The sequence below is a fragment of the Narcine bancroftii genome, chromosome 8, assembly GCF_036971445.1.
Source record: "Narcine bancroftii isolate sNarBan1 chromosome 8, sNarBan1.hap1, whole genome shotgun sequence".
Classification (NCBI taxonomy): domain Eukaryota; kingdom Metazoa; phylum Chordata; class Chondrichthyes; order Torpediniformes; family Narcinidae; genus Narcine; species Narcine bancroftii.
The window spans coordinates 22,928,794-22,943,546 of NC_091476.1; the positions used below are offsets into that span (position 1 = coordinate 22,928,794).

The 14,753-nt window shown below is 40.9% G+C and overlaps 2 protein-coding genes across 5 annotated transcripts in view; one reads left to right on the top strand and one right to left on the bottom strand.

Annotated features, from left to right (window-relative positions):
- The window catches only part of mid2 (midline 2), a 192,873-nt gene that overhangs the window by 173,937 nt on the left and 4,183 nt on the right, over positions 1 to 14,753 (top strand). For all 4 annotated transcript variants that reach the window (XM_069893194.1, XM_069893196.1, XM_069893193.1 and 1 more), the window contains one exon: positions 4,280 to 4,441. In XM_069893194.1, the coding sequence (XP_069749295.1) occupies positions 4,280 to 4,441 (162 nt within the window). The remainder of the gene's footprint in view (positions 1 to 4,279; positions 4,442 to 14,753) is intronic.
- nek12 (NIMA-related kinase 12) overlaps positions 1 to 14,753 on the bottom strand; it is a 167,787-nt gene that overhangs the window by 8,244 nt on the left and 144,790 nt on the right. The gene's annotated exons all lie outside the window — the stretch shown is intronic.

Below are 14,753 nucleotides of genomic sequence, written 5' to 3' on the forward strand. Positions count from 1 at the left end.
TCATCAGATTTTACACAGCAAATCAATCTCAATCCCATATTCCTGCATTGATGCATTGTCTGAAATGTATCTATATTCAGCAACTTGTCCTCCACAGTTTTGTCAAGAAGAAATGAATGTTCATCAGTGTTTGAATGCAGAAATTACACCTCCAGTTAGTCCAAAGTCTTGCCCAACAATAGGACAATGTGATCCCGGATTCTCGTCTGCCCTCCCCACAGTCCAGAGGTGACATCTCTCCATAACCTGTCTGTAAGCCCTGTCAGAATTTTTGTATATTGCCCCTTCAAAGAGGATTGTCAAGATAGAGCTGCAAATTCAAATCTGCTGATGGCAGCAATCAGGATACCATGCAAAGAGAAGTGAGCCGAGGACAGTTCTTTAGGGTCTCCAAGGCCAATGGACAAAAAAAAACATATTTGTAACAGTATTTCAGACATGTCAGCTCGTTCAGAAACTCTTCTGCATCGTTCATAAATAACAAGGGAAGATAACATTAGCCGACTGGTCTTATTCTCAAGCTAACCTGAGAGATGGTGACAACTTTCTCTTCCAGTGGAAAAATGCCAAGGTTCTTGATAAACAGTGACAATGGACCAAAACTCAGTTTAATACCATCCTTTTGCTATTGTGTACTTGGGTATCACCTGTACCTTATTTCAGGATGCAAGCCTATGCTGTGGTGAATGCCTTTCATTTCATTGTTATTCAGAACCTCATCAGTCAAGGATTGACTGAAAATGAAGACAACACCATAGGACAGGAAAATAGGAGCAGGATTGAGCTACATAGATCTTCAAGTGTGGTTTACATTCAATATGATAGTGGCTGATCTACTCTTGGGCTCAACTCCTCTGTGCCAGACCCCAAAGCTTAATTCCATGATCTTTCAAAACAAAAATCTATTTCCAGTTAAATTCTTCTCTTGAGCTAGCTTCCACAATGCTCTTGGGGCAGAGAATTCCACACATACAACACTGGAATCTGTATATGCCTCTTCCAAGAAGACAGACTTACCAGTTTATCTTCTCATGATAGGCAATACTATCATCCCAGGAATTATTGGGCTGATAAATTATTTTGGATCACCTCCAATGCTACCAATGTATTCAGTGAGAAAAGTACAAGCAAAAATATGTTTAAGTCTCCATTTAAAATAAACAACTCCTGCTTATAAAATAAATGTTTGTACAGGACAGTCCCCCTGTCTGATCTATTAAATTCTATTGGAAATTCTAGTTTTAATTCTTGAGGACTAATGTTGTGTGACCTTCAAATAAATAATGAAGAAATTTATAATTTGCTATATAAAATGGAATATATTGAATGTTATGGATCATTGAGACCAGCAAAAATCACCTCTCCCAAGCCGAAAACTTCTTGCAAACCCCACCATAGGGATAGCATGAAATAGGAACAGAATGTCAGGATGTTTAAATCTATTCTAAATGAATTGAAAATACCCCATCTTCTAAAGGAATTGTTGAAGCCCTTCTAGGAGGTGGGATCTACCAGGGAGGGTTATGAAGACTCAAAATAGAAACCACCTAAAGCACACATGTCAAACTCAGGCCCGCGGGCCAAATTTGGCCCGTGATATAATTATATTTGGCCCACAAGATCATACCAAATATGTATTAGAGCTGGCCCGCTGGCCGCCACGCCAGTATAGCGGATGCACAGCTAATACTACAAATCCCAGAATGCTTTGCAAATGCGTTGGCGCCGGCCCATCAGCCCACTAATCGCCCCCATCTCCTCTCTTTACTTTCATTCGCATCTGCGACCTGTCGCCTAACTCACATGTAATAAACCCCTTATGAAAAATGGCCAAATGAAAGACAGAAAACAGGACCTTTCAAGTCAGGTGGGAGGCAGACTATATGTTCAGCATTTTAAAAGAAACCTGTTTGTCATTGAAGCAAGTTGTTATTTTTTTGACTTGTTGGCTTGTGAAAAAAAAAATACATTTAAAAGGAGCTTAAAGGCTATAGAGAAATATTATTTATTGAATATTTTATTTCTCATTTGTTAATGCTTCTTCTGGAAAGAGTTTAACCAAAACTATTATTAAACATTTATTTTAATAAGAAAAAGTTTAACATTACATATGTTGAAAGAAGAGAAAACATGCAGATGTTGTTGAAAATTTTCAATAAATATTTAGTTTGGCCCACGACTTAATCCAAGTTTTTAATTTTGGCCCTCTGTGAATTGAGTTTGACACCCCTGACCTAAAGAGATTCCTATTGCAGGTTCTCACTCAGTATAGTACAAGAAGAGAAATAAAAAGGTAATAAATGAAAAGACATATTTTCTTGGCTACCACTTTTAATAAATAAAGTATTTTGGAATTCTGAAGTTAAATATGTAATCCAAGGGTGCCCAAACTTTCAATTTTTAATTTGGACATACATCACAAAAGCAGGCCATTTCAGCTCACATGTACCGGGAGTGTAGATTAATTGGGCGGCACTGACTTGTAGGCCAAAATGGCCTGTCTAAATTTAAAATTTTAAAGTTGACCACCCATGACCTAATGCAATACATCTACTAGTTCTCATGATTTTGGAGGATCAAAACAAATTACTAAATAGCTTCAATAATTTTTCATAATTTGGATAACATTAAAAATGTGCAAGAGTTGCCAGAACGAACATTTAAATGTAATCGTTGCCTCTACTACTCACCAATTTGGTTCACAGAAGTCCCTATTGATTAGCAGTCATTTACTAATTGATCACAAAATAAGGCAATTAATTACTCCCTCTGTGAACCAAGCAAAATAATTCATTTCTATTTGAACTAAATAACTAAAACCTCTTGCCCTGACACCAGTGTACTGCTGAACTATGCAGACCACAAGATTCCAGATTGGATTTGCATTGTTAAATTAGTTATAAACCAGAGCAACATTTGGAATGCTGCAGTTGTTTGCAAGAGCTGCTGCGAACTGGGTTTGCAAGATTGGTGGCCACTCATTTACTATGCAGTAACACTCTTAGTGTGAGGTGGGATGCGTAATTGGGACCGCAGTGCTCACAACGTGGACCACTTCTTTAGCTGAATAAAAAACTAATGCTTGCTGATTTATGGGCAGTTCCCAGGCTCACCTGGAGAGACAGACATCCAACTAGCTGGAAGATCATCAGCTCAGTGAAAGGTGCCCTTTAGTCTGCCTGAAACATGTTGGTCTTCCAGCACATTGAGATGTCAGTGAGGGAATGCGGTCGACTGGCATATTCCACGCTGCAGGAGTAATTGAGGGGACTGTGGCGATGGTCCACAATCAAGAGCCATTCTCTTATCGGGCTGTGTCTGAGGGGAAGTCCCTCAAAGAACAGAGGGAGGAGTAATTACAAGGAGCCATAGCAGTGATAATTGTGTTATGTGGCAAATTTGAGGATTAATGTTACAATATACAGTAATGGAATGTATATATAAATACAATACTGAGAATGTGAAAAGACTTTGCAGTTTTCCTTTCTACATAGTTTTTTTTGTGAATAAAGTTTGTTTTAGCCAGGGAGGTCCCATTTGAAGTACTGGGAGTTATCATGGAACTGTATGCCAGCTTTATTCAATTCATTTCTTGAAAAGGAAAGGAAAAATTAAATAGGTGCTTAAATATTACAGCACTCTTGGTACTGCAAAGTTTCTATACAGTTTACCTGAAATAATTTCCTCAAAATTATATAGCAATGTGATACATCTAGCTGACACATTTCTCTTCATTTCTGAAAATCAGCATCTCCAACAGAAAGACATTAACTCAAGGTCCCATTTGTTCTCTGATAGCTCCAAAACATTCCCCTGCTTTTATAAGCATAATGAAATTCTCTACAAATGCTTTGGCAAATATTTAATGCTCCATGTCACTGAAACCTACAATCTTGAACGCATTGCTGTGTTCTAGCCCAACGAGTGCAAGTTGCTTTTCAAATCCCCTTCATGCAAGGGGCTCAGCACTTGAGGAAGAGGCAAGGTAAACAAGTCTCTTCCCTCACTCCCACCCAGTTCACTTTTTATTTTTAAGCCCTCAAAATATTAAGGTATAGAAACTTTGGTTGGTGTGTAAGCAAGTCCGCTACACAGGATTCCAATAAAGGAATGTAATTACACAAGTTTGAATTTCTTCCTTGCCAATGACACTTTACAGATAACCCAAAGTTGTTTAGTCTCTAATAAAATACTTTATTCTGTTTTTAAAATAAGTAATAGTCAAGTATTCTGATAAATCAATTTGTGCTCATCACAGACACAAATCTTCCCATTGCAGGTTTGTACAATTCTGTTGATAGTTGGATGATTGTCCCCAACATCAAGCAAAACCATTACACTGTGCATGGACTACAGACTGGAACTAGGTATATCTTTGTTGTGAAGGCAATCAATCAGGCTGGCAGTCGTGTCAGTGAACCTGCCAGACTGAAAACCAACAGTAAGTATTCCCCCTTTGTTGGCATTTTTATTTCCTGAGTTACAAGATTTCAAATCTTAACCTTCTGCCATCCTGAGTCAAAAAACAAATATGGAGGTTGGCAACTCCCTTCAAGTGGGTTTTTGTTTATTTAAGAAAAGCAAAATTAAAACATTTATTGACTCAACTTAATTAGTTAATCTTAACTCAGCCTGCAGTGAATACTAAAATAAACTGAAACATTCCTTTGGGAAAAAAAATGAATGGTTTCTCCTTGTGGCTATTTAATCGGTTCTGCCAGGAAGTCCTTACTGAGATAGCATTGAGTGGGGAAAAGAGTCTCCTGGGCTTAAGTCTGGTATATGTATATTCTTCATGGATGTGCAAGTTCACTGTTATTATAGATTTAATTTCCTCTAGTATAGCATTGGTTTATTCTATTTTGGTTAAAGTCACATGGGTGCTCTTCAAATACAATTAAATATGTTTCAAATGCATTACAATTGCCTGCTAAAGTAGTTTATGCTAATACACCAGCCATTCTCCAAATGGAGAAAATTAAAGCTGCTGAAGTGTTTAAAGGAATGTGAACATGGTCCAGCTGCTAAAGGTTTGGCATATGTAAAAACTGTTTTTAAGACCCCAGAATTATGCAGCACACTAGTCTCTGCCAGTACTTAAGAAGAGTGATAGGGTAACTGGTTTATGGCCTTTCATACACATAATAAATTTTAAGCTGCAATTGCACTTTCATCTATGAGAATGGACTTGTACAACAAAAAAATGTAAGTGTGACTGATCCTTGACAATGCAAGGGAAATGATTTAGGTGCTCAGTTGAAATGACACATTGATGGGTTTCTAAACCATCTCTGGCTATTTATCCATCTTTTATATTTAAAAGGAAATTCAATATTAGATACAAGGGAAATTTTTCACCAAGTTCTCTTCTATTAAATTCAATTCCTATCACACTGCAGAAGTAGGTTACATAGTCAGTGCAGCACCCTTGTCATCACTTTGGTTATGGGTCTTCTCTTTAGAATTTCAGTAGAAGATGGGAGGGAAACAGGCCAGCCATTAAATGTAGTGTTAGAAAAATACTCATGTTAAACCAATGAAGAGTTCATGGAGGATATTAGGAAAGTCCTGTCTGTTTCTGGGGAGAAGGTTCTTGGGTTAAGTGCAGGATACAAAAAAAAACATACCTGCAAAGGAAACAGTGCTTTGAAAATTTGCTCAAGTTACAAGAGACCATTAACTAATATGTTTTGCAAGAACATGATCTACTTTCTCCAAAAGAGAAAGTGGAGCAGGTGCTAGTGATTTTGAGACTGGTGCAATCCATTTGGAAAATTACACATTGTACTCCTAGAAATGATTGATTTTCATTATGCTGGTGCTACCTTTCTCAGTTTCATGCGGTCTAATTGGAAATGTTGCTATTGTCTATTTGCATGATGTCCAAGAGGAGGAATGAGTTCCACTAATTCCATTGCAATGTCAATGAGATTCCAAGATCAATTGCACTAAACTGTTTCAACAAGAAGACCAATTAAAAAAAAAAATAATATATATATATATCCTCTACCGGCATCACCTACGGCTCCTAGAACGCTTCCACCAGCGTTGTCTCCGCTCCATCCTCAACATCCATTGGAGCGCTTTCATCCCTAACGTCGAAGTACTCGAGATGGCAGAGGTCGACAGCATCGAGTCCAAGCTGCTGAAGATCCAGCTGCGCTGGGTGGGTCACGTCTCCAGAATGGAGGACCATCGCCTTCCCAAGATCGTGTAATATGGCGAGCTCTCCACTGGCCACCGTGACAGAGGTGCACCAAAGAAAAGGTACAAGGACCGCCTAAAGAAATCTCTTGGTGCCTGCCACATTGACCACCGCCAGTGGGCTGATATCGCCTCAAACCGTGCATCTTGGCGCCTCACAGTTTGGCGGGCAGCAACCTCCTTTGAAGAAGACCGCAGAGCCCACCTCACTGACAAAAGGCAAAGGAGGAAAAACCCAACACCCAACCCCAACCAACCATTTTTCCCCTGCAGCCGCTGCAACCGTGTCTGCCTGTCCCGCATCGGACTTGTCAGCCACAAACGAGCCTGCAGCTGACGTGGACTTTTATCCCCTCCATAAATATTCGTCCGCGAAGCCAAGCCAAAGAAAAAAAAATATAAAGTTATGGTCAGATCTTAAACTTGTTGATGGGTCAGATCAAACAGTGGGCAATGCTTTTTAAGCAAGCAATTGATGAATCAATTCTTCAGAATTCCATATTTTAAAAAAATTAAAGAATCTCAGCAAGATACCAATTTCATTGCAAGGTCTGTGCTGAGTTAAATGACTATAGTAGGAAGACCAAAAAACCTAAAGATGCTGAAATGCAGAATGAGAAACCGAAAGCAGTGAACGAGATGTGGGTCAATCAGCATCTATGGAGTCAAAAGGTGATTAGCTAGTGCATTCAGCAGAGATCCTGCATCAGTATGGGTGTTCTCTTAAATGGAAAATATTTTCAGAACTACAGCAGATTCTTGGATCTAGAGAACCATAGAACATTTATAGAACAGAAATCAGGCCCTTTGGCCTTTTTAGTCTGTGCCAAACTATCCCTCCTTACCACTCATCCATGGACCTGTCCAAATTGGTCTTAAATTTTAAAACTACTTCATCTGGCAGCTTGTTCCACACTCCTACTGCTCTCTATTTGAAGAGATTCTCTCATGCTCCCCATAAATTCTCACTCGCTCACCCTTAAAATATCTGGTTTGCATCTTGCTTAACCTCAATGGATAAATTCTACTTGCATTTAATATAGTACCGCACGGATGGCAGTCTCTACAATCTGAGGCGCCTGCAAGCTCACACCAAGACACAAGAGCAACTTGTCCGTGAACTACTCTTTACAGACGATGCCGCTTTAGTTGCCCATTCAGAGCCAGCTCTTCAGTGCTTGACGTCCTGTTTTGCGGAAACTGCCAAAATGTTTGGCCTGGAAGTCAGCCTGAAGAAAACTGAGGTCCTCCATCAGCCAGCTCCCCACCATGACTACCAGCCCCCCCACATCTCCATCGGGCACACAAAACTCAAAACGGTCAACCAGTTTACTTACCTTGGCTGCACCATTTCATCGGATGCAAGGATCAACAACGAGATAGACAATAGACTCGCCAAGGCAAATAGCGCCTTTGGAAGACTACACAGAGTCTGGAAAAACAACCAACTGAAAAACCTCACAAAGATAAGCGTATACAGAGCCGTTGTCATACCCACACTACTGTTTGGCTCCGAGTCATGGGTCCTCTACCGGCATTACCTACGGCTCCTACAACGCTTCCACCAGCGTTGTCTCCGCTCCATCCTCAACATTCATTGGAGCGATTTCATCCCTAACATCGAAGTACTCGAGATGGCAGAGGCCGACAGCATCGAATCCACGCTGTTGAAGATCCAACTGCACTGGGTAGGTCATGTCTCCAGAATGGAGGACCATCGCCTTCCCAAGATAGTGTTATATGGCGAGCTCTCCACTGGCCATCGTGTCAAAGGTGCACCAAAGAAGAGGCACAAGGACTGCCTAAAGAAATCTCTTGGTGCCTGCCACATTGACCATCGCCAGTGGACTGATATCGCCTCAAACCGTGCATCTTGGCGCCTCACAGTTCGGCGGGCAGCAACCTCCTTTGAAGAAGACCGCAGAGCCCACCTCACTGACAAAAGACAAAGGAGGAAAAACCCAACACCCAACCCCAACCAACCAATTTTCCCCTGCAACCGTGTCTGCCTGCCCCGCATCAGACTTGTCAGCCACAAACAAGCCTGCAGTTGACGTGGACTTTTACCCCTCCATAAATCTTCGTCAGCGAAGCCAAGCCAAAGAAAAGAACCTCAATGGATAAATTCTACTTGCATTTAATATAGTTATATCCATCGTAATTTTGTATAACTATTCCCTGAAACGTAAAAGAATGAGAGGAGATTTGATAAAGTCCTAACCTATTTAACTAACCTGTAGCTTAATTCAAGTCCCAGCAACATCAAGCATATCTTCTCTGCACTCTTTCAATTTTATTGATTTATTTCCTGTTGTTCAGCGACCAAAACTGCACACAATACCCCAAATTTAATCTTACAAATGTCTTTTAAAACTTTAAAACATCACAACTCCTGTATGCAATACTTTGATTTATGAAGACGAAAGCTCAAAAAACTCTCCCTATGGCTCTATCTACCTGTGGCACCACTTTCAGGGAATTATGTAATTGTATTCCAAGACCCCTCCATTCTTCCACACTCTACACCTGACTCTTTACAATGCATGTCCAACCTTGATTTGTCCTTCCAAAATGTAACACCTCACTTGACTGCATTAAATTCCATCTGCCATTTGTAGCCCATTTTTTTTCCCAACTGGTCCAGATCCATCTGCAAGCTTTGAAAGCCTTCCCCAATGTCCCCTACTCTCCAGTCCTTGCGCGAGTGTCAACTTCAAACTCTGATTCAATTTATCTATCACCTAGATCATTGATATAGATGATCCAGCACTGATCCTCAAAGCAATCCACATGTCACAGGCCTCCAGTCACAGAGGCCATCATCCACTACCACTCTCTGGCTCCTCCCACAAAGCCAATGTTGATTCCAATTTACTAACTCGCCATGAATACTGAGTGACTGAACCTTCCTGACTAACCTCCCATGTGTGGTACTTTGTCAAATCATTTACTAAAGTCCATGTAGACAACATCCACAACTTTTCCTTCATTAGTAGTAGATTTCAACTTTCCACTTAACTGACTGGGACTCCCATACCATAAAATGGCTGGATGGCTTAGAGTTTGTCAAATATGTTCAGGAAAGTTTTCTAAATCAATATATAGAGGTACCAACAAGAGGGTTCAGTACTGGATCTCCTATTAGGGAATAGGACAAGTGACAGAAGTATGTGTAGGGGAACATTTTGGGTCTGGTGATCAGAATGCCATTAGTTTCAAAACAATTATGAAGAAAGATTGGTCTGGACATCAGGTTGAGGTTCTCAATTGGAGAAAAGCCTATTTTAAGGAAATTAAAAAGGATCTAGAATGCATTGATTGGGACAAGTTGCTTATTGATTAAAGTTGTGCTAGGTATATGGAAGACCTTCAAAAGGTGAAATTTTGAGAGAACAAAGTTTGTATTTCCCATTAGAATTAAAGGCAAAGTTATTAGGGTTAGGGTACTGTGGATCTCCACCATCTCTTCTGGCTCTATACATAGTTAGACACTGATCTTCAAAAGGAAGATTTTTTCTCCCTTACTATGGTTTTGTTCTTACTATACCTGTAGAAAACCCTCAGGATTTTCCTTCACATTGTCTGCCAAAGCAACCTCATGTCTTCTTTCAGCCCTCCTGATTTCACTCAAAATTTTTTTCTGCATTTTTATACTCCTCAATTACTTCATTTTCTCCTTGTTGCCTATTCCTGCTATACACCCATCTTTTCTTCTGAACCAGATTCCCAATATCCCTCAAAAACCAAAGTTCCCCATGCCTGCTAACCTTGCATTTAACCCTGACAGGAGCATACAAACTCTGTGCTCTCAAAATTTCACCTATGAAGGCCTTCCATTTACTAAGCACATCCTTGCCAGAAAGCAACCTTGACTAATCCACATTTTCTAGATCCTCTCATTTCTTCAAATTGGCCTTGCTCCAATTGAGCATCTCAACCCAAAGACCAGAGAGATGCTTATCCATATTTATTGACCTCTCTCTAGTTGGTATGTCGACATTTTGATTTCTAAAACATTTCTGAACACGAGAGATTATAACCCAGTGATTTTCAAACTTTTTCTTTCCAGTCACATACTTAAGTAATCCCTATGCCACAGGTGCTGTGATTAGTAAGTGATTACTTAAGGTGGTATGTGAGTGAATAGAACAAGTTTGAAAACCACTGCTCTAACCAATGCTGCCCTTTTGCAGTATGGGAGTTCCATTCAATGTGAGAAGTTAAAATCATCCAGAATCACATCTTTGGTTTCTGCGGCTGTCTGCTCTCTCCAGATTTACTCCTCCAATTCTCACCAACTCTTGGGTAGACTAATACAACCCCATTAATGTGGTCTTGCCTTTCCCATTCCTCAGCTTGACCTACATAGCCAGTAGACAAGCCCAGCCCTCTCATCTGTCTTGTCTGACCACAGCTATGATATTTTCCTTGATAAGCCATGACACTCCTCCCCCTTTTTATCCCTCCCACTCTATTGCATCTGAAATGACTGAATCAGGGAACTGACTGCCGTGGCTTGTCCCTGTTAGGCCATCCCCCTTACAATATTTAAAGGAGTATCCTCCATTGTCTGCTCCCTTTCCCTCTCCTGGCTGTCACCCAGCTACCTTCCACCTGCCTCCGAGGTGTCTTCTGTCTCACCCTCTCTCGTGATTTCTGGTCAGTCCACACTTCCAAATACCTTGCAGCTTCTAATAATCAGTTGACAATGATACATGGAGAGTTGCTTGGCTTGGAAGACACTCAGTAGTACTGAAGCAAGGCTGACACCTGTGATTCCACAAGTAGATGACAGTATGGAGTCAGTGCTTCATAAAATACATTTCCCCCCCCCCCATATGGAATCAGCAGACAGGTTTCAACTATCCTCACACTTTGATACAAAAGATTTATTGCTGATTTATCACTGCAACCAAGAAAATTTACAACAGAAAGATGAAAATTTACAAAGCTTCATTTGAATCTCCCTGCCAGAATATCTGTAGCTTTGCAGTACACATCTTCTTTCTTTGGCTTGGCTTCGTGGACGAAGATTTATGGAGGGGGTAAAAAGTCCACGTCAGCTGCAGGCTCTTTTGTGGCTGACAAGTCCGATGCGGGACAGGCAGACACGATTGCAGCGGTTGCAGGGGAAAATTGGTGGGTTGGGGTTGGGTGTTGGGTTTTTCCTCCTTTGCCTTTTGTCAGTGAGGTGGGCTCTGCGGTCTTCTTCAAAGGAGGTTGCTGCCCGCCAAACTGTGAGGCGCCAAGATGCACGGTTTGAGGCGTTATCAGCCCACTGGCGGTGGTCAATGTGGCAGGCACCAAGAGATTTCTTTAGGCAGTCCTTGTACCTTTTCTTTGGTGCACCTCTGTCACGGTGGCCAGTGGAGAGCTCGCCATATAACACGATCTTGGGAAGGCGATGGTCCTCCATTCTGGAGACGTGACCCATCCAGCGCAGCTGGATCTTCAGCAGCGTGGACTCGATGCTGTCGACCTCTGCCATCTCGAGTACTTCGACGTTAGGGATGTAAGCGCTCCAATGGATGTTGAGGATGGAGCGGAGACAACGCTGGTGGAAGCGTTCTAGGAGCCGTAGGTGGTGCCGGTAGAGGACCCATGATTCGGAGCCGAACAGGAGTGTGGGTATGACAACGGCTCTGTATACGCTTATCTTTGAGGTTTTTCAGTTGGTTGTTTTTCCAGACTCTTTTGTGTAGTCTTCCAAAGGCGCTATTTGCCTTGGCGAGTCTGTTGTCTATCTCATTGTCGATCCTTGCATCTGATGAAATGGTGCAGCCGAGATAGGTAAGCTGGTTGACCGTTTTGAGTTTTGTGTGCCCGATGGAGATGTGGGGGGGCTGGTAATCATGGTGGGGAGCTGGCTGATGGAGGACCTCAGTTTTCTTCAGGCTGACTTCCAAGCCAAACATTTTGGCAGTTTCCGCAAAGCAGGACGTCAAGCGCTGAAGAGCTGGCTCTGAATGGGCAACTAAAGCGGCTCAAACTACAGGGGAATCACGTTGCTCTCCATTGCAGGCAAAATCTTCGCTAGGATTCTACTAAATAGAATAATACCTAGTGTCGCCGAGAATATTCTCCCAGAATCACAGTGCGGCTTTCGCGCAAACAGAGGAACTACTGACATGGTCTTTGCCCTCAGACAGCTCCAAGAAAAGTGCAGAGAACAAAACAAAGGACTCTACATCACCTTTGTTGACCTCACCAAAGCCTTCGACACCGTGAGCAGGAAAGGGCTTTGGCAAATACTAGAGCGCATCGGATGTCCCCCAAAGTTCCTCAACATGATTATCCAACTGCACGAAAACCAACAAGGTCGGGTCAGATACAGCAATGAGCTCTCTGAACCCTTCTCCATTAACAATGGCGTGAAGCAAGGCTGTGTTCTCGCACCAACCCTCTTTTCAATCTTCTTCAGCATGATGCTGAACCAAGCCATGAAAGACCCCAACAATGAAGACGCTGTTTACATCCGGTACCGCACGGATGGCAGTCTCTTCAATCTGAGGCGCCTGCAAGCTCACACCAAGACACAAGAGAAACTTGTCCGTGAACTACTCTTTGCAGTACACATCTAAGCACTATTTAACACACTGAAGAGGGGATCGGTCTTCAATCACCTTTTCAGATGGCAAGTTCTAGACTCTTGCCATTTTTGAGGTTGGAGAGGAAACGTGAAAAGCATTTTCCAAAATCTTCCACTTTATACTACCTTGAATACGACCAGAGGAGTTATAGCGATCTAACTTAAAACTCTATCTTCAACAGTTCAATTAATTAACCCTATGGTCAAGATCCTTCAGGAGGAGGGCATTTGCAGAAGTTAGGCATAAATCCATTTAATTGCCTCTGAAGCTTGGGGAAATGTCATACCAACTTTTTTCTTTTGCCTCCAAAGAAGTACCATTTGTACATAAGGAGCCAAAATTATTTGAAATTGTTTTGTCTCTCTTGGCTTATAACAAAAGGTAGGAGTTCATCACATCAAGTTAATGAGTTGATTTGGTCAGTAAAAATGGAATGAGAGAATCCAAATTTTGCTTTGAATCAGCAATATGTCCATCTAGATTTGGCTGCACAACAAAATTTCAAATCAAACTGCAAAAGATTTGCTCTCATCGGATTAATCTCCTGAAGATGATGAAAGTAGTTGACGGGTGTGTTGTGGACTCGAAGCCATGGGCTAAGAGATTAAGCAGCACTGAATCTTTTTCAATTTTAATGTATTACGTTCATGTTAAAAACCCTCACTGCTCATTCACATTGAGGGGTGATTGCTATCAGTTGATTGGCTTCTTTTTATGCAGAGTCGGTTTGTTCTTTAAAGATGGATTTGGCAGCACATTCTCAGGGGAGATCAAACTACACTCTCAAGAAATGTACATGTTTAAAATGGCCATCATAGCTCCAACCTGCTGATTTCACCTACCACTTCAAACTTCCTGTCTACCTGCCAGCAATGTAAATATAACATTGCTGTTCTTTTGATGGGTTTACCCACTTTGATATAGCATTATTAATCATAGGTTAATTCCAGCATGACAAAAAACAAAATTTGAACGGTGGGTACATTCGTGAATTCTGTTATTATTCTAAAACTGGATTATGGTTTTTTGCAAGCATCCACACTCTATAAAAATGCAATAGGCAGAGCTGCTAATTCAACTAAGTCACGCCTGGGATCAACGAGCACATATTGAACTATGTAGTAGATTGAATGGAATTAAGTGACTGTATATAGTCTGAGATCAAAAAGACCTTTGATCCATCTCATAGTACTGAATAAGAGGCTATGATATATTCAAAATGTTTCTGCCGTATCATTGCATCATATTACTCAACTCCCTTTAGCCCCATTTACTTGAACCTTTTGTATCATGTCAATATTTTTAAAAAATGAACCTTAAGTTGGAGAATATGGGTGGGTTATACAGCAGCTAAGAATGCAACAACAAAAAAAAAACAACCTATAGTGAGAAGAGATTTTTTTTAAAGTATAAAAGTAGTGCCAATAATAGATTAAATTTTGTAGATTATGTTACAGTACTTAACAAAATTCTACCTTAACTAAGGAATAGTGAGACTATGTTAGAGAACCCAAGATAAACTCTTTACTAATCTACTGTATTTACAAGATTCTACCTTAACTAAGGAATAGTGAGACTATGTTAGAGAACCCAAGATAAACTCTTTACTAATCTACTGTATTTAACAAGATTCTACCTTAACTAAGGAATAGTGAGACTATGTTAGAGAACCCAAGATAAACTCTTAACTAATCTAGGAGGGAATAGAACTCAAATTTAATTAGTGACATGAAAAAAAATCAAGTTCTAACAAACGTTCAGCAATAGGCACAAGTGCTGAGTCAGCACCTATTTTCTATTGGATCAGACTTGCTGACTGGGAAGTTGTCCAAACTCCTTACTGCTTTTACTTAGTGTGCCCTGGAGTGTAGCTTTTCTCTGGCTCAACAAAACACTAACAACCTTGGAGTACAATGGTGGCTCTTCCAGAAAGACTTTGGGAGTCAGCAAGGCACATAA